Here is a 23,916-nt window from a genome sequence, read left to right on the forward strand (position 1 = left end):
GGTAGTCGAGAGTCGACAATGCTCTGGTGTTGGAGAGTCAGCGAGTGTTGGGCGAGTTCCGCTTATGTCATCTCCCATCAAGCCTCGGCCTAACCTCCGATGCCCATCTTCTCCTCTCTTGCGAAGCTCACCAATCGCGTCCAGTGACTCCCAGGGATGCGCAGCGGACTATCCGTCATGTCATACCCGGCGGGGAAGCCGTTGTACTCTTCCACTGCATAGATTGCTAACCTACCGCACTGACCATGCCTACAGCTCGCCTTCTTCCTTCGTCACTTGTGCAGGTCGCAGGGTCATTCACACGGCGCCCCCAATGGCTCTACCCACGACGTATTACTCGGGCGCTCACAACATCGTCCAAGGACCTGCACGCGTCCGTTGCGGCAGGCACGCGGGTCGATCACGCCGAAAGCAATGACAACCAGACAGTAGCAGCTATGGGCCGGACCAAGTCGGGCAAGACCCTCAAAGTCCGCAAGTACCCAGCCTTTGAACGCCTCGAAGACGAACGCCTCTACCGTAAACAGCATCTCGCGGCTGCCTATCGCATCTTCGCCTCGCGCGGGTTCGACGAAGGTGTCGCCGGCCATATCAGCGTGCGCGACCCAATACTCACCGACCATTTCTGGCTCAACCCATTGTCGGCGCATTTCTCCCTGATACGCGTGTCGGATCTGATACTGGTGAACGAGGAAGGCGAGGTGGTGCACGGCGACCAGCCCATCAATGCGGCGGCTTTTGCCATTCACAGCGCCATACACAGGCGACGGCCAGACGTACATGCAGCCTGTCATGCGCATAGCGTACATGGCAAGGCCTTTAGCGCCTTTGGTAGGGAACTGGACATGATCACACAGGACAGCATCCGCTTTTACAAGAGCCACGGCGTATACAACCAGTTTGGCGGAGTCGTGCTGGCCAGCGAAGAGGGTGAGAGGATTGCGGATGCCTTAGGTATGACCCTGTCTACATTCATGCTTTACGCTACTGATCACTTGCACAGGTGACGGCAAAGCAGCTATCCTCCAAAACCACGGCATCCTCACCGTGGGCAAGTCCGTCGACGAAGCAGCCTTCTGGTTCCTCTCCCTCGACAAGACGTGTCAAGCACAACTCCTTGTAGATGCAGCGGCCGCTGGAAGTGGATACAAGCCCAAGATCATACCGGAAAGCGAGGCTGCCGAGACATATAAGCAGGTTGGGACGCCTGAGAAGGGATGGCTGGCATTCCAGAGCTACTACGACGAAGTACTTGCCAAGACTGGAGGCAATTTTCTGGACTGATTTAAGCATCCTATCGCTCAGCGAGGCCAGAACAGCCAAAATGAAATGCGAGACCTGTGGCAATTGGTGGAGGCCCGGGTTGGCGCACGCGACGCGTTCGATTTAGTCTTAATAAGGCAAGCGTCAGTCGAGTCGACGAAAGTCGGCCTGTCTTCCGTTCGATAGCCATGTCTAATCAGCATCATTGTCACACTCAGTGGACACTCACCTCTTCGTAGCTATGGCCGCTTGGAGTTTGTACGCATACTTACTAACCCTGTGACATGTTCGGCGATCCTTGGGGCCTAAATTCAAATGTTGAAGCCATGAACACTACACACCAGCAGCGCATATTGCACTATCCACCACTCCCACTATTGAACGTCGATTTCGGCATCAGTGAGGCTTAGCCGAGCATTCTGAATACAAAAAAACATGTCGTTATTCAGTGTGGACAGAATTTCTTCATTGTCATTGCGTCTAACATGTTGCACCAACAACTTTGGAACTTCGTGGACGCGACCCTTTCACTTCTGCACAAGTCTTGTCCCGCTACGTCATTTTATTGCTACCTTTCTACATGCAGCATTCTTGTTTGTCTCCCGAACTCACGTCGCTTACCGCCAATCCATCGTTATGGACACAGCAAGCCAGGCCACACGCACACTCGGATCGGGATCAGCCTTCCCTTTATCTCGCCCTAGTACAATGGCGCCTAAGAAGAAGCTCAAACCGACACCGGAAGCCGCGCCAGACACGCCGGTCGAGCGAAGTCGCTCTGTCTATGGTGACAGCCACGCAGCGACTGAGAAAGCCATGCTATCCGCACATGCCCACCACCTATGGAACGCTGGCGCGATCGACGAGCACATGGTCGCGGAGCTGTCGAAAGTCAACCCCAAATCCGACGTTCACAGCGTCAGGTATACAACAGACTACCTCGCAGCTCATCCAGACTACACTGGCGAGGACGCCGACGAGATACCAGCTATGCAGACTGCTATGAAACACCGGAGAAGCAGAGACGAGGCACAAAATAGGGTTTTGGAAGACTACCGGGCGGGACGCATCGATCTCTGGGGTCACCCAACTGGACATCAGGTCGATGATAACGGCAGGAACTTACTGTCGCATACTCAAGGTACCCAACGACAGTTTGAGATGCAAGGAGCATACAGGAACCGCGGTCTAGCTATGCGTGAGGAAGACTGCATCGGCAATGCCGGCGAAGGAAATGACAGTTCATCCGACAGTTCTGGACCTCTCACAATCACAGGACACGGACGCCGTACCGATCATCACCAGAAGGGAAACACACAAGCATTTGTAGCCAACGCTTCGAAGCACTTCGCGAATTCACCTATCAGAGAAACTCTGCCAACTGCAACCCTACCATCATTCGAGCAACGAATAGCGCAATTCCGATACACTCCGGATCTCCTACCCTCTGCCGACCCGTCTACAGCAACACCCTTTAGCAGCCCCACGCGCAAGTGCCCAAGCCGAGAAGAGCCCGATCTGCATTCTGGGATTGCACCCAACCGAGCGATCTTGATCTCCATATCCCCTTCACGATTGTCGACCCAGCGCTCAATGCAAGCTCGCACAGTTGTACCACTACAGCCTCTACACGGTAACTCAGACTACACCGATCTCGATTACTACAGAGCAGCAGCGCTCTGCCGAAAGCGCGGTATACCGAGTGGTGGGAACGTGCATGAAGTGCGAAACCGCCTTGTACGTGACGATGCTGCCGTGAGCGAAGGACTTCCGCGTGTGATGGCGTCGTCGATATATCGTAAGGCGTATAAGACTGCGGCACCAGGTGAAGAGGAGATCAGTCATTGATTGGTATCGTGGCCATGGGTTCCAGGATTTGCGCGACGATGTCGACCAGGATCTGCGCGACGATGTCGACTCTAGTTTCAAGCGCTGAAGTAGTGGCAATGATACTCTACAAGATCACTTTACTCATTCGTGTTCCTTCTCACCAACTCATTCTCCAGCTCTTCCCTCTCATCAAGGGTCAAATCACTCTTCGCTTTTCCAATCTTAACGCCCAAGAACATGATGATCAAGCCCGCGCCAGAAAGCGCAGTCGCAAGCCAGAAAGCCACCTTGTAACTCCCCCTTCGTCCTCTCTCCTCCGTTTCGCTGACCGCTAGATCTGCAAACGAAAGGAAGACCGCGATACCCAAGAATAGTAACGAGTTCATGAAAGATCCCGCTAGCCCTTGACGCGCTTTTGGTAGCGACGTTGTGATAAAGATGTTGGCGACGTTGTAGGTGATGTCGATACCGAGTGTAGCGCAGATCATAGCGGGGAAGATGTAGGCCCAGTAATTGAAGTTGACAGGGAGAATGGCGAAGAGAAGCGTCGATAGAATGTACGCGGTGCCGCTGATGAGAAGGAGGATGCGGCCTGGGAGGAGGTGCAGAATCAACCCGCCAACGGTCGCTAAAATCAGTCCGCCAACGCACATGGGCGTAAACCATGCGGCGGTAAGCAGCGGACTGGCGCCGGCAACCTCTTCGATATAGAAGCTCGCATAGAAGATGAAGATTCCGAAGGTGCCGTACTGGAAGAACAGCGCAAGCGCGAGTGGCTTCATACCCTTGACACGAAATAGGTCAGGGGGTAGGAGAGGCTGTTCAGCGACCCAGCCTTCGATGTAAACGAATAAACCCAGGAAGATCCAGCCGATGACGAAGGTGACGGGTATATAAGGTGTCGCCCATCCTTGTGGTGCATGGCTTCCATCCGTGAGTGCAAAGACCACTAGGACCAAACCTGGCACTACAGTCGCTGTGCCCCACCAATCCATCTTGACCCCCTTTCCTTCCTGTTTCGCCTTCTCTTTCTCTGCTTTCGGGTTGGGAATGCAAAGGTACGACGCAACGGCCACGATAGCGAGGATGATCGATCCTATCCAGAAGAACCAGCCCCAACTCATGAATTGTGCAGCGACACCAGCGAAAAAGATGCCAGTAAAGAAGCCTACTGGCGCAAAAGCACCGTACAAGCTGAAGACGAGGTTCTTGCGCGGCCCAGGACGGTAAATAGAACCCAGCAGCATGATACCGCTAGGCAAGAATGCCGCAGGACCGAAACCCTGGAGCGCTCGACATACGATAAGCATGACATAGTTTTGTGAGAAACCAGCTATAATCGACCAGATCAAGAACCATGCCAACCCGATGTTGAAGACAATGTATCCTCCAAACATATCAGACAGCCGGCCGAAAGGCAGTAGGAAGGCTCCCGTCACCAGCGAGAAGACGGAGGCTGGCCATGTTTGCGCGTTGGATGGGATATCGAGAGCGGAGGTCAGGTCGGGGAGCAGGATGTTAAAGCCGGAGATCATGTACTCGGCTACAAACATGGAGCCTAGGAGGGCGAAGCAGAAACCTAGTTCGTGAGGGAGGGAGCGGAAGGCTGAGGGGCGTTCGCGGCCGAGTCGCTCAATGTCAGATGGGCTGTATGAGCCGCCATGTTGTGGTGGGCTTCCTTCTTCGGCCTTCTCTAATATGGGGGCTGAGTTGTTGGATGGTATCGCGTCGCTTGGGGCATGTGCGGTAGTCTCCATCGGGTCGTTGGACATGGTAGTGGTTCCCGTGATGGGCTGGTTGGTATTAGGTGCAGTGAAAGTTATCGTAAAGCCATCTAGATGAGAAGCTATGAGTCGATATGGCAGGAACTTTTAAGAGGACCCAATTCCATCATAGTCTCATTCTTTCTATATGTTGTCGTCGGACTCCGAAATGACCGCGGACATTGTTGCTATGTGTAATCGAAGACATTTACTCGGGTGCTGAGCCTCAGCATACAGCCAAAGGCAAATCCTAGCGGTGACTGTGACGTCTGAGCATAAAGCCGTCACGATGTGGACCGTCGATGCAAAGATTGAGTCTTGGCTGCTGCATCGAGCCTAGACGGATCTATCGAGGTCTGGGGCGAACGGCAAGTCAAGCGAACCATGCGCGCAATTCCCCTCCTAAAACCGTCTTTGTCAGCGTGCGGAGACATGCGATTTGCTTGCTTCATCCTCGGGCTGCGCACTCGGTCAACATCGGTTTCTGTAGCTGCAGTCCGACAGGTGTGACGAAATCCTGCATCCACATCAGTCTTGAGGGCGTTAGTAACCCAGTGAACCCGACCCTTCAACCGCCACAAGCAACGCGAAAGATCTCCACCCCACCAAACCTCAAGCACCTCAATACAGTCAATCGTCTACACATCTCGCATGGCGCCCATCCAATGAGCGTGACGCCCTTCAATCTTCCGACCAAAGCGTGCCACAATTGCCGGAAGCGACGATGGAGGTGCGACCGGTCGCTGCCAAGCTGCCAGAAATGTTTATCCGCCGGAACGGAATGTTTGGGTTATGGCAAGTTGTTTGTGTGGAATCGCGGGGTTGCGAGCCGGGGCAAGATGATGGGGAAGGGGTATGAGGAGAAGATGGAGCACGATGCTGGTGGTGCTGCAGCTGCGACGGAAGGGGCAGCCAAGACTCACGACGTACCGCCGAGGTTGGTGTGGGAGCACGAGGGCTCATCGCAACAACACCAAGTACCGGAGACCGAATATGAAATCGTGCCCGCAGGATCGGTACCGGAATTTGCCCGCATGTCCGCGCAGGAACAAGATCAGACCATGGCGATGACTGCTGGCGTGCACCGACAGATGACAGACCCTTTGGTTAATGATCTCGATCGCAACTCTCGATACTACCTCTACCACTTCGCAACACAGCTGTGCGAGGTCATGGTTGTGTACGATGAGCCTGGACAGAATCCCATTCGCGACCTCATCCCCGCGACCTCTGCCTACCCGCTGCTCTTGCAGATCATTGTCGCAAACTCGGCGTTTCACGTCTTCAATATCACGCGCAACCCCATGGGCCAGTCAGCTTACCAAGGCGAGCGGAGCCCGACCGTTATGGCTTATTACCAAGCTGTGAGTCGGTTTGGAGGTCCGTTGAAGTCATCTTACAGAGACGCACTCGTGGCGAAACAGCAAGCGCTCTCCTTACTTGCAAAGAGTGTGACTTGCGTGAACACCTCGAATATTGACCTCATATTGATCACTATCCTGCTGTTTGTCAACTATGCTCTGGTAGAGTCGGGCAGAGATAAGTGGAAAGTGCACATGGACGGTGCGCTGAAGCTCATCAAACTGCTGGGTGAGCCGGAGTATATACAACGGCCGATGAGTAGGCTTCGCCAGACGATTCTTTCAGACTTTCTTGTATTCCATATCCTCGGATCGACTTTCAGCTTCACGACGCTTCCCGCATTGATCCCAGAGACCATCGAGTTGGACCCGATTCTTCGTTACGCGGAAACAAATAACTACCTCTCTTGTCCTGGGCCGTTGTTGCGTGTAATGCTCGAATCCTTCGCCTTGCCCGATAGTCATGGGTCGCCTTCTGAGACCACCACGCCCATTTATCTCCAAGAGCAGGTGGGCGTACTTCTGCAGCGCGCGCTCGACTTCGATCCTATCGCATGGTCTTTTGAGTTCGAGCGTGCATCGCCATTCGACGATATACAGAAACGGATTCGAATAGCGTCGGCACATCGATCAGCAGTCTGCATCTATCTCGCTCGCGTACTACCTTCCACAAACCCTCTTCTCGACCCAGCAAGTGGCACAGCCCTCGTCAGCCTCACCGCTCTCGCCGATGACGTCGTCAATCATATTTCGCATCTTGAGCCTGGAGATGCACTCTTCAAATCAATCTGTTGGCCATTATTCCTTGCTGGTGCCGAGTCGGAGGACCCTAGTCAGCGCGAGTGGATCATGAACACACTGGATGAACTTTATGGTCAGATGTTCTGGGGCTATCTTCACACGTCCAAGCGCGTGTTGGAGGCTATTTGGCGTTTCAAGGACTCAGCTGGACCTGGTGCCGGCAACTGTTGGGTGGAAGAGGTTAAAGATCTGGGCAATGACATCTTGATCGCTTGAGTACGTGCAGCGGCCAAAGACAGAGTATGAAGGTGCGAAACAACAAAATTGAACGTTCGAACGGGGATCTATATGCCCGCAACGGATTACCAGCATGCAGGCGGAACGTTACCTGGGTGGTAGTTATACTACATTGCAGACCCAGCTCCTTGGGTGTACCTTCCGTGACACTCACATCCCACGCATCGGTCGGACCTCCATTGCGAAAAAGTAATCTACTGCTGCAATTCCACAGACCATTCCTAATCAAGATCGATGGGTGCGATGGCAGGCACCACCTAGTCTAGTCTGGTCGATCCCCGGGTGGTCGGTAGCGGGGTATCCGTCACGGGTACCTCAAGCTGCGTGCACCGTGTTATACAAGCACTTGGCTTCTCGAAACATGCAATGCGCATCGCCCAGGTTGTCTTACCACCTTTTTCGAGTTCTGGGTCGCATATTCGCGTTACTTCAAAGCCCAATTTTGTGCTTCGAGCTGCTCCGACGCCAAGACCTTCAAAGTACTGCTCTCGTGCGAAACTCCATCATGCGCACATGGCGTGCCATAGGAAATCAACTCGGATGGGTCGTATATGCGCTCTGCATGGTACATTCGACCCGCTTCTCTTTCGCCAATCAGTTATCAGCACTTCTAGATGCGCACCAGCTTGATGGAAAGCAGGTACCGTTGCTCGCTCAGAGGTAAGACCACATGGATCTTCTTTTTGAGAATAGGCGCAGCCTCCGCCTTTCGCGGCTTACCCTGTGTATGCTCGCTCTTGCAAGTACATTAGCGCATGCGGGTGTTGCCATTCTCGGACTTCGACGGAGGGTACTTGCAAGCCCCGCCCATCTTGGCTTACTATTCAAACGTTGTTCATAGCCTGAACATCGTCTGGAATATTGTTTTGTATCATCGCTTTCGCGTAGCCTCAAGGTGTACGGCTTCTAAAGTCCGCATTCGCCATGCTTTCCACACCCTTCCTCCATCTGCTCCTTCCCAGCCTCATGTTCATTACTAAAGCATCTGCGCAAAGCAACAGCAACGACGTATTCGATCCCAAGGGGCGCACGAAACTCGCGCTTGAAGCTCTACAATTGTGGTATAACACAACTACCGGCCTATGGGAGTCGACTGGGTGGTGGAATGGTGCGAATATCATGACAATGATTGGCGACTACGCGAAATCAGATACTGAAGACGAAGAATTGCAGGACCTGGCAAGCAATGTCTTTGCGACTGCGTTGCTAAAGGCGCCGATCAAAAATCCAGACGCGAGTATTGATGAGCTATGTGCTTATAGCACAACGCCAACTGTCGGCAACACGACTTGCCATCAGACTGGGTACACGAAGATACTCGATCCGGATACCAACGAGCCTCACACATTCTATCCGCTTGGCTGGTACGATAATGGGGGGTCCTATCCCACCAGGCCAGATCCTCATGACTGGCTGGACGGCTACTACGACGATGATCTTTGGTGGGCGTTAGCCTGGATCAATGCATACGACGTCACCGCGGATACCGCTTATCTCACCCTCGCGGAAGGCATATTCCTCGCTGTATCGCGCACCTGGGGTACTTACTGCTCTTATGGCGGTATCTACTGGAATTGGGAAAGGGACTACGTAAACGCGATCGCTAATGAGCTCTTCTTCAGCACAGCTGCGCATCTGGCCAACCGCGTCCACGACGATAAAAAGAAGACCCTGTATTTGTATTGGGCGGAGAAAAGTCTGAATTGGTTCGTTGGAAGTGGTATGATCAACGAGCATGGTACAATCAACGATGGACTGACGGAGGATTGTGCCAACAACAACAAGACTGTTTGGTCATACAACCAGGGTGTAATCTTGGGAGGTTTTGTCGAACTTTACCAAGCTTCAAGCTCACCCCACTCCGCATACCTCGTTCTCGCATCGGAAATCGCGAATGCGGCACTTGTCGCGCTTTCGGACGAAAATGGCGTTCTACACGACGAATGCGAGCCGAACTGTGGTGCCGATGGCGCCCAGTTCAAGGGCATTTTCATGCGTAATCTGGTCAAACTTCATACTGTGGCACCGGAAAAGGTGTTCGCAAACGCTATCCACGTGAATGCGGCGTCTATTTGGGAACGGGATAGAGCGGTGACGGTTGACGGTTTACCTGTATTCAGCGTGAACTGGCGAGGGCCATGGGTCACTCCGGCGAATGCAAGCACGCATAGCTCGGCGATGGATGCACTTGTCGCTGATAGTCGTCGACTGAAGATCCAGGGTGAAGAACGTAGTGGAAGAAAGCGACTTATATAATTCATCTTCATTGCTAGCGCGATACTATGTTTTTGCGCGGACTGACCCATCGCTTTCAGCGCATGGCCATACATCTAAGTCCAGCTCCACTACTGCGAAACGTCCTCGATCTTGATGGCGCCCGTACCGTTCAAGAAATCCATCTTTCCAACATCAACGCCCTTCATCCTCAGTATGTCATACGCAGTCACGATGTGGAACCTACAAACATCAGCAAAACCTCATCACGAGCCTGAACCCTCAAGCGAATCTTCACTTACCACATGTTCGGATGCGCAAACTTTGTGACATAGTCCAGCGCCGGCAGCCTCATCTGCTTGACACCGCCAAACTTGACGACAACCTCGTCATCATGCTTACCCTCGAAGTCCTTCTCCGAGAAGCCCTCAAGATACTTGATAGTCTTCTCTACACGAGCTAGTAGCTCGGGGAAGGTCTGCTCCTCGTCGGGTAGAGTCATGCCTTCCAAGGCAGGGTTCACGCGAGAAGGAATGAACTTGGCGGCGTCGGTGAAACGGTAGACTTGGTAGCGGAAGTCCTTCATGTCCGGGTGGATAGATGCAGTGAGGAAGTCGTTGGGGTCGGTGGCTTTGGCGTGCTCGTAGCCTTTGTTGATGAAGAAGTGTGCGTTCTTGAGGCCCGTGATGACGGGAGCGATGGCGACCTTGTGGAATGAGAGAGCCATGTTGGGTGGTAGTTTGGAAATTGAAGGAAGTGCTGGAAGCGTGAGGACAATGGCAGGTTCAGTTTCTTGTTGATGAAGTTGATTGATGCTAGTAGTTGCCCTGGCGGGGTAGTCGACTATTTATGTTCCACTTCTATCTATCTCGCACCTTCTCTCAGTATAGTGAACATCAAGCTCACTACGCTCCACTTGGCATCAGCACTCCACCGTTCATCCCAAACCGGACCCGATTCTATTCAGATGGTTACACGACTGGCGGTGATTACGGCCTGGATTACAAAGCGGGTGGGTTGCAATCTAGTAAAGCCCCGTGATTGACCAATCAGATCATGACGCGATTGACCGGACCCACTTTCGCGCCGTCGGCCGCGAGCCATCAACACGCGAGATGCACGGCTACGGTGAGACTACACGCGACGCAGGGCCACTATAATCGATATGCGCCCTTTTCTTGGGTTATTGCCTTGGTTCAGACATATGAGTGTGCTGACAAAAGTCGCAGAGTTCCGCGCGGTTTAGGCCTTTGGATGCCTGACATCGATCGCATCAGACCTCTCTGCGTGAGGAAAGTGCGCCTCGCTTTCCTTGTGCGACAACCCTACGGACGAACACTCGTGCGCTTTCTTCGTGAAGCGCCAAATTCACCTGTCTCTCGGTGCAGCATGTTCTAAACATCCAGATCAGCCTAAGCAGTCGTCACTACCAATGTAAAATGGGGATCACGCGTGCCAGCAACGAGGCTGCGATGAGATAGGGCGCATATAACAATCAGGTCGATATTTCTCGCAGTACACGTGAAGAAATGACTGACCGTACCCTGATCAGGTCAACTGCTAAGCCAGTATTGGACCAAGCCTGACGAGCGTCACAGGTAAAGTCGGCGATCTTGTTCCAGTGAGTCAGCCGGAAGGACGAAGATTTCTGATCTTAGAGCAATATACACATACCAGTTGGTTGTCATTAATCCTACATCTTACAACCACCAAGTCAACTTGCGATCCGCGTAATGATGGGCGCTTGCTCAAAGTGCAATCTGTTTCAAGCGAGCAGGGCCCATGACCCATGAGTATCGGTCAATGTTTTGCATGATCAGCCAACACGGATGATGGATAGTCGAACGTTTTACAATGAACATCCGCAAATTGCTTGTTCAAAGGCAAGTCGATCCTTTGTTTTCTATCTACTAAACATGCCACACAATTGTATCCTGCTTGCTTAGCAGTTTGGGTCGATCGGCACCGACATATAATGATCCTGTGCCGGTACTGAATGTAAGCCACCACACCCAGAGCTTCACTTTACCGGCATTGTTTCATCTTCACATCAAGCTCGTTTCTTGGTACTCGTTGCAGACAACGCCCCAGTCCGATCGACATGCCACCCAAGAAAGGCGGCAGCAAAGCCCCAGCAGGCAAACAGCTTAACGACGTGACGAAGTCCGAGTTGCTTGACGAGATTAGAGCACCCAAATTCACCGGGAACAAGTGCATGAGATGCGACGAGTTCAACCATGGTCATATCAACGAATGCAACGCCAACGCCAATTCCAAGCACTGGTCGAAGGGTCTTGGTAACTTCGCGGACAAGCAGGCTGTGGAGAAGTTGTTTCAGACCGAACGTGCCAAGCTCATTGCGGACGGAACATACACTCCTGTCAAGCAAGTAAGCAAGCCTGTCGCGCAGAATCAACCCAAACCCGACAATAAGATGAAAAGCGAACCTCAGAATGTTGAGTCTACTATTCCGGAAGACCCCGCATCCAGCAGCGCACTGAACGAAAAGCCCGCGACGCCCGTCAAGAAGAGAACGCCTATCGAGACTGAGAATGTTGGCAAGCTTATTTACACAAAAGACGAGACAAAAGCCGAGAATGTCCAGGCTGATATACCCAAAGATGGCCTAGCGAACGTCGCAACACAGCACGAAGGTCCAGAACCGGCGGAAGGCGAGTTCAAAGTGATCACAAATTATGTGCAAGTGCGCAAGGTACCTTCTCGACTCTTTACATATGCCTTGACCTTCTATAGGCCAAGTCGCGACCCAAAGAAGCCCAACGCCCGCGTAGAGCTCAACAAGCGGCAAGAGATTGGACGTGTATTCGATGCGATGATCGAGGAAGATGTGTTGGAACTGACCAAGAACCGGAAGACATGGGCAACCGACTACAAGAGTCTTTGGTGCGACACTGCTCTCGAGGGTTCTCACGGAGATCAGGAAGAGTGGGATACGGCAACTTTTGACTGCAAACTCCTTGATGGTCGAACATATGCAGACATCTACGCAACTGTGAGGAAAGGTGTAGTCTTGGGCGATATCGACGGCGTCCTTCGTAAGGAACACATCACCAAAAGCGCCGACTACATTCGGGCTCTGAATGCTCATGTTGCGAAATGTGTCCGCAAGTACAACGAAGAGGAGGACCGATCGATTACTCAGCTTGGCGCGAACAAGTTCTACCTTGATCGAGGTTTCACCGAAATGGTCGATAAGAACTCCAACAGCCTGGGCTTGCGCGCAGTCCGCGGGTACTACATGTCGATAAGGCCTGGAGCGCTAGGTCCTGTGCTCAATATCAATGCAGCGACAACGGCCTTTTTACCTCCAATACTGGTCTCTGACTTGTTGGCTACATCGCTCAGCCAAAATACTGTTGAGAAGATGTTGAGGGGCAAGCGCGTCAGGCTAATCTACCGACGACAAGAGTTCCAAGAGACCAAGGACGCTGGATTCTCCATGAACGACGACCTTCCGCGCACAAAGGTCTTTCAACAGTTTGGTTTACCTGCATCTGAGCAGAGGTTCTTCACAGTTCTTGCTAACGAGCAAGGCGCCAAGGTCGACGTCAGCCCAACAGATAAGGGTACCTCCGTTATCGAATACTTCAACGGTGAGGAAATCTCAGACTCTCCATTTTATATTACGCTAACATCTGTAGAAATGAAAGCAGAAATGCTAGGTAGCTTGTCACCTGCTCAACTTCTATGCGTCAATGTCGGCAAGCGCGTTCAATCATCTAGATCGAAAGATGCAGGCAAACTAACATTTATGCGTCAGCAGACCTTGGACGGCGCTCAGTGGATCCCTGCTTGTTTACTCGAGATCATGCCTTTTCAGCCAATGACAGGGCAGATGAACCCAAAGCATACTGCTGAGATGATGAGGCATGCTTTGCACTTACCCGCGGAGAACGCAGCTCTGATTGATCAAGAGGGCCTCCGGATCCTTGGTCTCAAAGATCAAATCGAGGATCAAGAAGACACGACTAGCAAGAAGTATCTCGTAAGTTCAAATGGCGCAGAAGCTTTGGATCGCTAACTTACAGTTCGCCAGGACCAAGGCTTTCAGCTCGACAACAAATTGATATCATTGGCCGCCAGGTCTTTGGAACTTCCCCGTCTGTCGTACGAGAAGCGCGGTGACCCCGACGTCGAACACACCGTCAGTACACAGTCTCATACAAAATTCCAGCCACTTATTCACGTCGACCGGTCAGCTTGGAATCTTCAAGGCGCGGCATTCATTAAGCCTGGAACGCTGAAAAACCTTCACGTCGTCGGGCTGCCGGGATGTCGTCAAGAACACAAATTGGCTATTGTCAAAAAGGATTTCACTGAGCAATTGTGTGCTCACCATGTTCACACCACGTCTGGAGACCATGCTAACCAGTTGGGGCAATACAAAGGAATTGAAGAAGATCTCAAATCCTGGTTCACCATGTGCCAGCGGAATGACTGCAACCTTGTCTTATTGGCCGAGAAAGACTTCGACAAATACGCAAAGATCAAACGGACTGGCGATTTTGAAGGGTACCACACCATCTGCGCTATCGGCAGCAAAATCCAAGATGACAGGAACAACGATCATAACAAGACCGGCAATCGTTGGCAGCATCTCTCCAACTTAGCCCTCAAAGTCAATTTGAAGTTGGGTGGGGACAATCACTGGCTTGACAACGAGATGTTGGATAAGCTACTAGGTGAAGAGGAATCCAGACGAAGCACCATGATCTTAGGATCAGATGTCACCCATCCCGGCAACGGCTCGAAGATTGGTACACCCAGTATCGCCGCCGTTGTGGGTACTGTTGATGCTCAGTTCATGAGCTACCGCGGTTCGATGAGACTTCAAGCTGGTGGCCAAGAACAGATTGATGAGGCGAATCTCCGCAGTATGGTCAAAGAACGGCTTGAGACTTGGAAGTCGTGTAACGATGACAAGCTTCCGACCAGGATCTTGTTCTATCGCGACGGTGTCTCTGAGTCGCAGTTTTCCAACGTGGAGAAGTTCGAGATCCCGCAGATCAGAGAGGCGTATCTTGAGGCTGGAGGCAATGCTAAAGACCTCAGTGTATGCTTTTTCGTTGTCAGCAAACGTCACCATACACGATTCTACGCTGCCACTAAGAACGAAACATACCAGTCTCGAGAGAAGACCCAGGGCGTGTTCCGACACTTTCAAAACGGCAACGTCAAAGCTGGCTTACTTGTAGACAGTGTGGTCACAGCGCCTAAGCCCCTGAACTTCTTCTTGCAATCTCACACTGCGATCAAAGGCACCGCACGTTCAGCCCACTACTACGTACTCCAGAACGACACGGACATCGGGACCGCGAACCTGCAGAAGTTGACGATGATGCTATGCTACACCTTTGGTCGATCGACGACCGGTGTCTCGTACGCAACCCCGGCATACGCCGCGGATAGGTTATGCGACCGCGGTAGATCTTACATTCGTCACTGGGCAGAGGATGAATTTGCCGATCCTATCTTTGAGTACGACACGTATCATGACGGAAACGGAAAAGAACGCAAGCCCACCGACGTCGAGATCTTATCCGAGAAACGAGCGATGGTTGACAGGCTCTTGCACTCTCCCGAGGTCTGGGGCAAGAATTACCACGACAACCCAAATGACAACAGTAAGCCGCTCAGGCTGAACCCATGGCACCCAAACCTTGACCAAGGTATGTTCTGGATGTAAGAGGAGATTCGGATCGTGCGGTGAGAGGCTATGGGACTATGGATTCCCGATACGTATGGTGTCTTCCTTTTCTTGGCTTGATCTCCTTTGTAGCTGTATGCGTTGGTGTTTATGGGTTTCCTGTTGCTCTGGTGGTTCTTTCCCCATGTTTTCGTGCGTTGCGTCTTGTGTTTTCGTCCTTCGGTGTTCCTTGTCATCTTCCCGTTGTCGTGTGCTCTTTTTGCTTTACTTAGACTTCGATTCGTACTCTCATTCAATAGATTTGTCACTCCGCTCAAGTATCTTCAAACTTGCGTACTATGCAGATGCTGGTGCCTCGGGTTTCTTGTATCGCGTCGCGACGCGACCGGATCGTTGCGATGATGGAAAGTAGGAGCGCTCGCGCGTTGGCTCATCCCACGTTCGCACGAACGGGAAGTTGACGCGTCGACCCGAGATCGGCAAGCCATAGCTCCCACGCTACATCGTCGCCGTCATCATCAACCTTATAGCCGAATTAGAGATAAGTTTGCCGAAGCAATGGACAAGATGGCTGATCCCTGGTCTCCTTCAATATCCGACGAATTTGTCGTCCTCCCCAAAGGCCCATATACACCCGCATCGCATCACGACCCGTCGCATCGTCTTGCCCTACCACACGGATCAAAATGACGGACACGAAGACTCCCCACGATCTGAACTGCCTTACCATCGGCGAACTCGAGAAGCTTGCCGCAGAGCGCATGGACAAGCAGACACGCGACTACTACAATGAGGGTGCAGACTCTGGATCGACGCTGCGCGAGAACATTGACGCATACCAGAAGTATCGCATCCGTCCACGTGTGCTTCGCGACATCTCCTCCATCGATACGACCGTAAACGTTTTCGGACACAAGAACAGCATACCCCTCGGCGTCGCACCAACCGCTATGCAATGTCTCGCACACGACGACGGTGAACTGGCGACCGCACGTGCATGCGCCAACAAGGACATCGTGATGGGCCTGAGCAGCTTCAGCACAACCAGCCTTGAAGACGTGAAAGGCGCATTGGGCAACCATCCCGGAGCACTACAACTCTACCTCTTCGAAGAGCGCACCCAAAGCCAGAAGCTCATCCAACGCGCCAAGAAAGCCGGCTACAAAGCTGTCATGCTCACGGTCGATACTCCAGTCCTCGGACGCCGGAACTTGGAGATAAGGAACCAGTTCAAGCTGCCGAAACACCTCAAAGTAGCAAACTTCAACCGCGATGAGAAACACGACGAGGGTGTGAAGGTCGAAGAGAAAATCGCCTCACCATCCACGGAAGCGAACGAGTCGCGCAAGAGGAGCGAGACACCCAGTGCCACCGACGGCAATAAGAGACAGCCACCACAAGGACCGATAAGCTTTCACACGCACGCGCCAAACCCGACCTTATGCTGGGAACGCGACATAGCCTGGCTGAAAGAACAATGTTACCCTGAGATGGAAGTCTGGGTAAAAGGCGTTGCGACGGGCGAAGACGCACTCCTAGCCTGCCACCACGGCGTCGACGGTATCGTGGTGTCAAACCATGGTGGGCGGCAACTTAATGGCGCATTGGCTACCATCGATGCGTTGCCCGAAGTCGTTGCTGCTGTACATTCACAAACCGGGAAGAAGATTCCTGTGCATGTAGACGGAGGAATCAGACACGGGACGGATGTGTTCAAAGCACTCGCGCTGGGTGCGGACTTTGTCTGGGTTGGTAGGCCGATACTTTGGGGATTGGCATACAAAGGGCAAGAAGGTGTTGAATTGGCGCTGAGGTTGCTGAGCGATGAATTCAAGTTGTGTATGGGACTTGCGGGTGTGACAAAGGTTGAAGACATTGGACCAGAGTACTTGGTCAAGATGGATCGAAGTGGATTTGTGAGTCGTCTTTAGAGATTGTGAGCATACATTGCAGGGTAACTCTGGATCTATGTACTATTGAGATGACTTTTGTATATACAAACGGGCTCGGATATGTTACGATACCTACGCCGCCTGTCTCCTGCTCTCGATAAAGTCCACGTAGTCGAAGAAACTCTTCTTGTACCTTCGCACTTGTGTCGTGCGGTTCACAGTCTGGATACCAAACTGCTGGTCGTAGTCGCCAAACTCCCAGTTGTCGGCCCACGACCAAGCAAACGCGCCGATGAAATTGACACCGTCTTCCCAGATCGCCTTCAGGCCTTCGTTCAGATACGTCTGGTAGTACCAGCTCCTTGGGCTGTCGAACTCCTGGTCTGCTTGCTCTTTTTGCGCCTCGGCGAAGACAGGAAAGCCGAATTCAGTGACGGCCACTGGAGAACGCCATGTGTTCCAAAGATAGTTTAGGTATGTGCGGAAATAGCTGGGTGTCAGGTAGACATATGATTGACTGCGGTATCCGATGTCCCAGCCAGTGGTGGTAAGGGTGCTCTGAGTTACACAGTAAGGTCGGAGGGGATGAGTGATGTTGGCAGCGCAGTCAGCGATGGTGTCATTTGGTGGTGGACTGACTACTGTGGCAGTGTACGGTTGGATCGAGAAGAAGTCCGCAGTACCGTTGATGTATTGTAGATCTTCTTGGCTCAATGGTACGTAGTCGTCAACACTACTCTTGAATGATTCCGGGTAGTCTGTTCCGAGGAAGATAGGGTTGGCAAAGGTAGCTAGCTGGAAGGAGTTGAAGTGGTTGGCAGCGTCGACGTCAGCGGGGTCATCCGGGTTGCGTGGGACGCCAAAGTTGTCGTTGAATGTGAGCGACATCTTTCCAGTTCCGCCAATGTCATCGTGGTAGAAGTGGTAGAGTCTCGCATGAGCTTTGATGACAGCATCAATAGACTTTCCGTTCCGCGCACCCAGGAGAGGCTCATTGAAGGTCCACCAGATTGGAACACGGTCAGCAAAATGTGTCATGACAATCTTCCCGTATTCGACGAAAGCATCCTCCCACGACACATTCTTGTAGCTGCATTGGAAACAAGAGTCCAGGTAGCCAATACCTCCAGTTCCGGGCTTGATAAAGACATCGCTGATGTTGTTGAAATACTGGAAAGGAGAGTCGTTGTGGTAAAGCATAACAGCGGGATGCATGCCTTTTTTCAGGACGAAGTTGATAAGATCGTCGTAGTGCGAGAGACCTTGCTTGTTAACTGGTGTGCCTGGTAAGATGAACGGCAGAATTCGAGTCCAAGGAATGGAGAATCTGTAATACTTGATGCCCATGGCAGCAATTCGTTCAATGTCTTGCTTGTACAAGTAGTAGTGTTCGTTCGCGATCCAGTTCGGCGCTTGGCCCGGGTTGTTCAAGGCAGCAACGTCGTTGTGAACGGGTGTCCGTCCCTCATCTGCGACGGCTCCCTCGATTTGGACAGCTGATGCCGCCACGCCAAGCATGAAGTCTGCAGGGAAGGAGTAGCATTGCTGGGGTACCAGTGGCTCAGGTGGTGGCAGAATGAGCTCGCTGGTCGGTACTGGCGTCGGTTCAACTGTTGTAGAGTACATCCCGGTCGTGAAGTTGACCCATGGCACGGTCGTCCAGAGAGCTGTCCAGGATGCGTTTCCGTATGGATTCCCCAAGTCGGTCGGTGATGCGGTGACATTTGAGTTCCAGTTGCCCCATTGTGTTGTCGTCAGATTTGGCACCAAGCTACTGAGCGACGCGTACGGTGGTGCATAGGTAGTAGTGGTAGTGGGAGCTGGGGCAGATGTTGCTGTACGAACAGTCTCGGTCTGTGTGAAGCTGAACTCTCTGAAGGTATACGAGGGCAGTGCAGTCGCATATGTTTGATTTGCCGAGCATTGCGGTCGCGAGACAGGCCCTTCAGCAGGGACGTAGACTTGCTGGGCGAGAGCCACAGCGCCATACGCAAGAAGTGCTTGAGGCTTCATGATGATGGCCAAGGAACGCTTGATACATCTTGGTATTCTCTGCGGAGCTCTTTATACCTCTGTGGCTCTTCAATCGGACCGTGGGGCTGATTCTGACGGTGGTACTCATCGTCATCGGCATGTACAATCGCTTGTCGCTTCGCAAAACCTCGCAGCCCTAGTCCCGTCGTGAATTAATACGAAGGGCGTGGTGCGGCCTTGATCCCTTTCCGGGGTTTGGCGGATTGAATTCCTCGGTCGAGTTCGGTCGGGCCCAATTTCGGCAGTGCCTGGGTGCTTTGCGGGGGGCTTGCGGGGTCGAGCTTGTTGTGATGACGAGCGGGATGCAACGTCTAAGCTCCAACGTTGCTTTTCATGAATTGACCAGGCTCATGGTCCTAGCAAGTCTCGGGGTTTCTTAGTGGTCGTTCACGTCGTTGCTTCGCTGTCCTTACTCAAACAAGGTTAGCATGTCCTCCGCCGCGCAGACTTCCAGGGTTCAAAGGTTTCCTGTTTGTGCCCGCAACAACGCGTGTTCAACCCTCTCGGTCTATCATTGCGCGACACCGCCAACCGACAACCGAAACTTCGCGCATGCCTGATTGTATGAATCGAGTGCCCATAGCAATGTTTACTCAGTCTCCACCACAATGGTGGATGCCAAGACAAGGGACGGTCTGAGCCAGGTGTATCGATCAGACTAGCTATCACATTCGCTCATGCAGTATCCTGCTCCTTCGATATGCAATTACCAGGCAGCTTGACTTCTAGCTGCTCAATCTGCGCAACATCTCGATATTAAGATGGGCTCATGTCAAGGACGTGTCTCGTGTTCGACTTCATTCGACAACCCACCCTCAGAACCGAGTTCTTGAGAGATCAAGAAGAGGGCCTAAAGTTGTGAGCTATATGTGGACATGGAAACCTGTAGCAGGTCTCTGTACAATGCATCAACTTTCTGCGACTTGACCTGTAATGGACAATCTTGGCTTGTCTGAACGCCTGGTTCCTGACAAGAGAATGCAGCTCGCGCTTTCAGGGTGCCATGCTGGTCCGTTGACTGAAGAAATTATTGCTAGCTGGCAGATTGCAGTATTTGTTGTTTCGGTCAGGCTTCTGTTGACACCAGACAAAGCAGAGTCTGAGTGTTTGCAGCTCCTTTCGCTTCAAAGCATGGCTGATTTCGTGGTTTTTGAACAGATTATGCTCGCTGCCGCGACAAGTCCACAAACGGACAGGCACGCGCAGATACCATGAGTCGCATAGGCGTGAACACAGGATAGCGTAAGTGTAAAGTTGGAGGTTTGAGCAGTCTTGGTGTTGGTGTTGGTCTCGAGAAGCAGAAGATGACGCTAGCGGGGTCCGTGCGCCCACACGAATTTCGTCGTTGCCAACCCACTTGCCGAACTTCACGACGCTCACGACAACTCCAGCGACGACGCACCCGAAACCCGCCCAAATCGAATATCCCCCCGATAATCTACCAAAATGTCTGGAAAGCGCGGGTACGTAGTCCTCAGCGACATTTTGGGCAGTCTGAGGCTGTCATGCAGAGGAATGCTGGCTAACGAGTGTGCAGTCGAGGTTCTACCTCCGGTAACAAGCTCAAGATGACTCTTGGTCTGCCAGTGTACGTTTGACCCCGATGCGATCGCTCCGCCGAAAACCTCTCCGTTCGCGAACACGCATACAAGGCACACAGGGAATGCAGGCTAATAGAAGCACAGCGGCGCCGTCATGAACTGCTGCGACAACTCCGGTGCCCGCAACCTGTACATCATCTCCGTCAAGGGTATCGGTGCGCGTCTCAACCGCCTGCCCGCTGGTGGTGCCGGTGACATGGTCATGGCGACCGTCAAGAAGGGAAAGCCCGAGCTGAGGAAGAAGGTCATGCCTGCCGTCATTGTCCGCCAGAGCAAGCCATGGAGGCGAGCAGACGGTATCTACCTGTACTTCGAGGACAACGCCGGTGTCATTGTCAACCCCAAGGGTGAGATGAAGGGCTCCGCCATCACTGGACCCGTCGCAAAGGAGGCCGCTGAGCTGTGGCCGGTACGTGTGCACCCGCCACCAAAATAATCAACACTAACAACTCCCAGCGTATCGCCTCCAACTCCGGTGTCGTCATGTGAGGTGTCTCTTTTCCTGCTTTCGATCACATTCATGGGTTTACGGGCACGGCGAAAATGCATTTACGGGGTGAAGGATTTGGGAGACGACATTGCAACCACGATTAGCAATGGGACGACCTTCACAATACCAGTCAAATGAACATTACGACCAAAACCACACTTTGTGTTCCTCATTGCAGTGACGGATGAATGATATGCTGGCAGTGCGCCAACAGGACCAACAGCACAAGGAGCGCGTTGAGGAAACGCTTTTGCGATGGTCGGACTCAATTGATTGATCTGACATGAAGACAGGAATTATGTACTAAACCCACGAACATCTAGACCCTAGGCTCATCGGCCGAGCAAGAGCTTCTATCGCACGCCAGCATCTGGAAGTCGGCCTCCTCAACAACGTCCTGCGCCCATCGCATCTGTATCATACTTCTCGCCTCAACCTCACGCTTCCTCTGCCCACCCACAAACTTCAAGTTCTCGTTTCCAACAACACCCGTCGTGACAACACCAGTGCTCGGCGCACCGATTCCTTGCACCTGGCCATTGCCGCCCTGCATGACGTTCGCATAGCTCGACGACATGGTCTGTACTCCAGAGACGAAGTCCTGACCGTCAAACTCGCAATGTCCTCCCGCAGGTGTGTTGTCCACTGTCTGCAATGTGTTGACTTGATCAGCGCTCAAACCTGCATCAGCACCAAGCTGCTCATAGGCTGTAACAGCCTGTGGAATGCTACCCTGAAGCAACTGGAGCTCACTCTGTGTAGATTGGAAGTGGATCCTTGTCTGAGACATGACTGTGGCAGCGTTCTGGAAAGCGACTTGTGGCGGCATGCCACCGCAGTTAAGCTCGACAGCCGAGTTCGCGTAGTTTTGCATCTGTGCTGGGATGAAAAAGCCGGACATCATCAGCGACCCGCCCGAAACACCTGTGAAGACGATGTTGGACATGTTGACTGCAACCCGTTGCGGCAGTTCGGTCTGGATGAAGTCGTTGACGGCCTGAGCGTGTGCTACGCCATCTGTACGTTGAAGACCCGAGCCTCCTCCCCAGAACAGATTCTTGTCGGGTGCCAGTAGCGCAACACCCATGGTGTTGGCCTGAACAGCTTGGTTCGGCATGTCGAAGAAACTCTGTCCACCGTCGCCGTGGAGCAACACGTTCGCGCCCAGGGTGCCGTTCGCCGATGTAGCTGCCGCACCGGGGACGCCCGAAGCTGGAAGGAATTGATCTGCCGGTGCGGAGATCTTGAATCGAATAGGCAGGTTGTTGACCATGACCGTGTCATCCAGTATCATAGAGCCATCGGTGGCGGTAGAGATTCCCTGGGGCACCTGAGCCGCTTTCTGAAAGGCTGTCGCTTGTTGTCCATTGCCGTTACCACCGCGGTTGCGTTGTGGTAGCGCCGAAGTGAGGGAAAGCAGCGAGAGAGTGATGAGTCCGTACATGATGGCAAAAACGATAAGCTCAATAGATGGAAATAGAAATTAGGTTATTGAAATGATGGACCGGCCAGGAAGAAGAATCGAAAGAAGGGTGGCAGACGAGAGTTACCGCACGGCAGTATAGCGGGAAGAGAAGAAAGGAAAGAAGTGTGGGGGATTCCCATACATCTATACTGCATGAACGGCATGCTACAAATCACGGAAAGGCCTCGAGCCTGCGAAACACAGTTTCTTTCACTCCTAAACGCGTACGAGTATAGCCAAGCCTACAGGTCAGAGCTTCGCCTTGTCTCTCTTGAGCTTGACATAACCGATTTCCACCACTGAGCGGCGTGTTCTGGACGAGGCTCATCGAAGTCGTGTTTGATGCGCGGATCTTGCAGCAGCTGTGGTTTGAGCTTGGAGGCCTTGGTGTTTCGGGCCGGGGCTTGGCGTACGATTTCAGGTCGCAAGGGTTTGCAGAGCTACCTGGAGCGCGCCGAGCGTACGAGTACTGCTATTCATAATTACATCTAGCTTAAGGGGCATTGTTGGAGATGTTGCGATGTTGATCGTCGTGAGCGGCAGAAGGAGTATGTCGGTGTGGAGGGTCCGTGCGTTGGACTGAGGCCGCCATCATCTGCAGGCATGATTTTCCCGTCATTCACACCTTCACGTACTTGAGATGCTTCCTTCTGATCGCTTCTCATGACTTCTGAATCTATCTCTAGCAAGAGAATAAAGATACAGACATTTTGTCTCTGCAGTTGTCATTATAACCAGAACTGGAAGAAGCTTGGGTACAAACAAACATCAGGACTTCATGTTCCTCACAATCGACGCGCTGTTGTGTGAGCAAAAAGAATCAACTTAACAACTTCGTCGAATGCAAAGGGAGGCAAAAAGAAGATCACTGAATGCCACCTGGCCGAATCGCTATGATACTGTTAGTAATGGAATTTGAACCAAGCGCGGTTCAAACTTACAACGACCGATCTTCGCATATCGTAGCATGTACAAGTGCGACGCTTTACCACTTAGCCAAGGAGGCGATTGTTGATTACTAATAAAAATTGAATGGAACATATCGACACGTCAAATGTGGGCAAGAGTACGTTGACGTGGTAAGCGAGGGTGTGGGGCGGCAGCGGCGACGATATCTACGAGTGAAATTGGGGACTATCCGATTGACACAGTCAGGGCCACAGAGAGAGCGCGAGAGAGAATTTTAAGTAATCTGTGACTTTGGTATTGATATCTGATGAACATTCTCTGAAACAAAACCGCTATGCAAAATACCTAAAATGTCAAATGCTAAGGAAAAGGGTAGCTGTAATGCGAG

At 52.4% G+C, this 23,916-nt stretch overlaps 11 protein-coding genes across 11 annotated transcripts; 7 read left to right on the forward strand and 4 right to left on the reverse strand.

The window, feature by feature from the left end:
- Positions 1–245: 245 nt before the first annotated feature.
- On the forward strand, positions 246–1,284 carry J4E78_000793 (uncharacterized protein; the record flags this gene model as incomplete). The annotated part of the gene is made up of 2 exons (XM_049361454.1): positions 246–954; positions 1,004–1,284. 2 exons carry the CDS (start codon positions 246–248, stop codon positions 1,282–1,284), a joined length of 990 nt encoding a protein of 329 aa, XP_049226737.1.
- A 687-nt stretch (positions 1,285–1,971) lies between these two features.
- On the forward strand, positions 1,972–3,111 carry J4E78_000794 (uncharacterized protein; the record flags this gene model as incomplete). The annotated part of the gene is made up of 1 exon (XM_049361455.1): positions 1,972–3,111. The coding sequence occupies one exon, from the start codon at positions 1,972–1,974 to the stop codon at positions 3,109–3,111; it is 1,140 nt and encodes a 379-aa protein (XP_049226738.1).
- A 119-nt stretch (positions 3,112–3,230) lies between these two features.
- J4E78_000795 (uncharacterized protein) lies at positions 3,231–4,865 on the reverse strand (the record flags this gene model as incomplete). Its single annotated transcript, XM_049361456.1, has 1 exon — positions 3,231–4,865. One exon carries the CDS (start codon positions 4,863–4,865, stop codon positions 3,231–3,233), a length of 1,635 nt encoding a protein of 544 aa, XP_049226739.1.
- An 830-nt stretch (positions 4,866–5,695) lies between these two features.
- Positions 5,696–7,234, forward strand: J4E78_000796 (uncharacterized protein; the record flags this gene model as incomplete). Its single annotated transcript, XM_049361457.1, has 1 exon — positions 5,696–7,234. The coding sequence occupies one exon, from the start codon at positions 5,696–5,698 to the stop codon at positions 7,232–7,234; it is 1,539 nt and encodes a 512-aa protein (XP_049226740.1).
- Positions 7,235–8,221: 987 nt separating this feature from the next.
- J4E78_000797 (uncharacterized protein) lies at positions 8,222–9,511 on the forward strand (the record flags this gene model as incomplete). Its single annotated transcript, XM_049361458.1, has 1 exon — positions 8,222–9,511. One exon carries the CDS (start codon positions 8,222–8,224, stop codon positions 9,509–9,511), a length of 1,290 nt encoding a protein of 429 aa, XP_049226741.1.
- An 89-nt stretch (positions 9,512–9,600) lies between these two features.
- Positions 9,601–10,196, reverse strand: J4E78_000798 (uncharacterized protein; the record flags this gene model as incomplete). The annotated part of the gene is made up of 2 exons (XM_049361459.1): positions 9,601–9,712; positions 9,772–10,196. The coding sequence occupies 2 exons, from the start codon at positions 10,194–10,196 to the stop codon at positions 9,601–9,603; spliced, it is 537 nt and encodes a 178-aa protein (XP_049226742.1).
- A 1,374-nt stretch (positions 10,197–11,570) lies between these two features.
- On the forward strand, positions 11,571–15,176 carry J4E78_000799 (uncharacterized protein; the record flags this gene model as incomplete). Its single annotated transcript, XM_049361460.1, has 2 exons — positions 11,571–13,475; positions 13,527–15,176. 2 exons carry the CDS (start codon positions 11,571–11,573, stop codon positions 15,174–15,176), a joined length of 3,555 nt encoding a protein of 1,184 aa, XP_049226743.1.
- A 647-nt stretch (positions 15,177–15,823) lies between these two features.
- On the forward strand, positions 15,824–17,068 carry J4E78_000800 (uncharacterized protein; the record flags this gene model as incomplete). The annotated part of the gene is made up of 1 exon (XM_049361461.1): positions 15,824–17,068. One exon carries the CDS (start codon positions 15,824–15,826, stop codon positions 17,066–17,068), a length of 1,245 nt encoding a protein of 414 aa, XP_049226744.1.
- A 93-nt stretch (positions 17,069–17,161) lies between these two features.
- On the reverse strand, positions 17,162–19,042 carry J4E78_000801 (uncharacterized protein; the record flags this gene model as incomplete). Its single annotated transcript, XM_049361462.1, has 1 exon — positions 17,162–19,042. The coding sequence occupies one exon, from the start codon at positions 19,040–19,042 to the stop codon at positions 17,162–17,164; it is 1,881 nt and encodes a 626-aa protein (XP_049226745.1).
- A 1,467-nt stretch (positions 19,043–20,509) lies between these two features.
- Positions 20,510–21,153, forward strand: J4E78_000802 (uncharacterized protein; the record flags this gene model as incomplete). The annotated part of the gene is made up of 4 exons (XM_049361463.1): positions 20,510–20,526; positions 20,601–20,651; positions 20,749–21,073; positions 21,121–21,153. The coding sequence occupies 4 exons, from the start codon at positions 20,510–20,512 to the stop codon at positions 21,151–21,153; spliced, it is 426 nt and encodes a 141-aa protein (XP_049226746.1).
- Positions 21,154–21,473: 320 nt separating this feature from the next.
- Positions 21,474–22,598, reverse strand: J4E78_000803 (uncharacterized protein; the record flags this gene model as incomplete). Its single annotated transcript, XM_049361464.1, has 1 exon — positions 21,474–22,598. One exon carries the CDS (start codon positions 22,596–22,598, stop codon positions 21,474–21,476), a length of 1,125 nt encoding a protein of 374 aa, XP_049226747.1.
- Positions 22,599–23,916: the final 1,318 nt, after the last annotated feature.

This window comes from Alternaria triticimaculans, assembly GCF_023758025.1.
Source record: "Alternaria triticimaculans strain BMP 0046 chromosome Unknown scaffold_1, whole genome shotgun sequence".
In the NCBI taxonomy this organism is placed as follows: domain Eukaryota; kingdom Fungi; phylum Ascomycota; class Dothideomycetes; order Pleosporales; family Pleosporaceae; genus Alternaria; species Alternaria triticimaculans.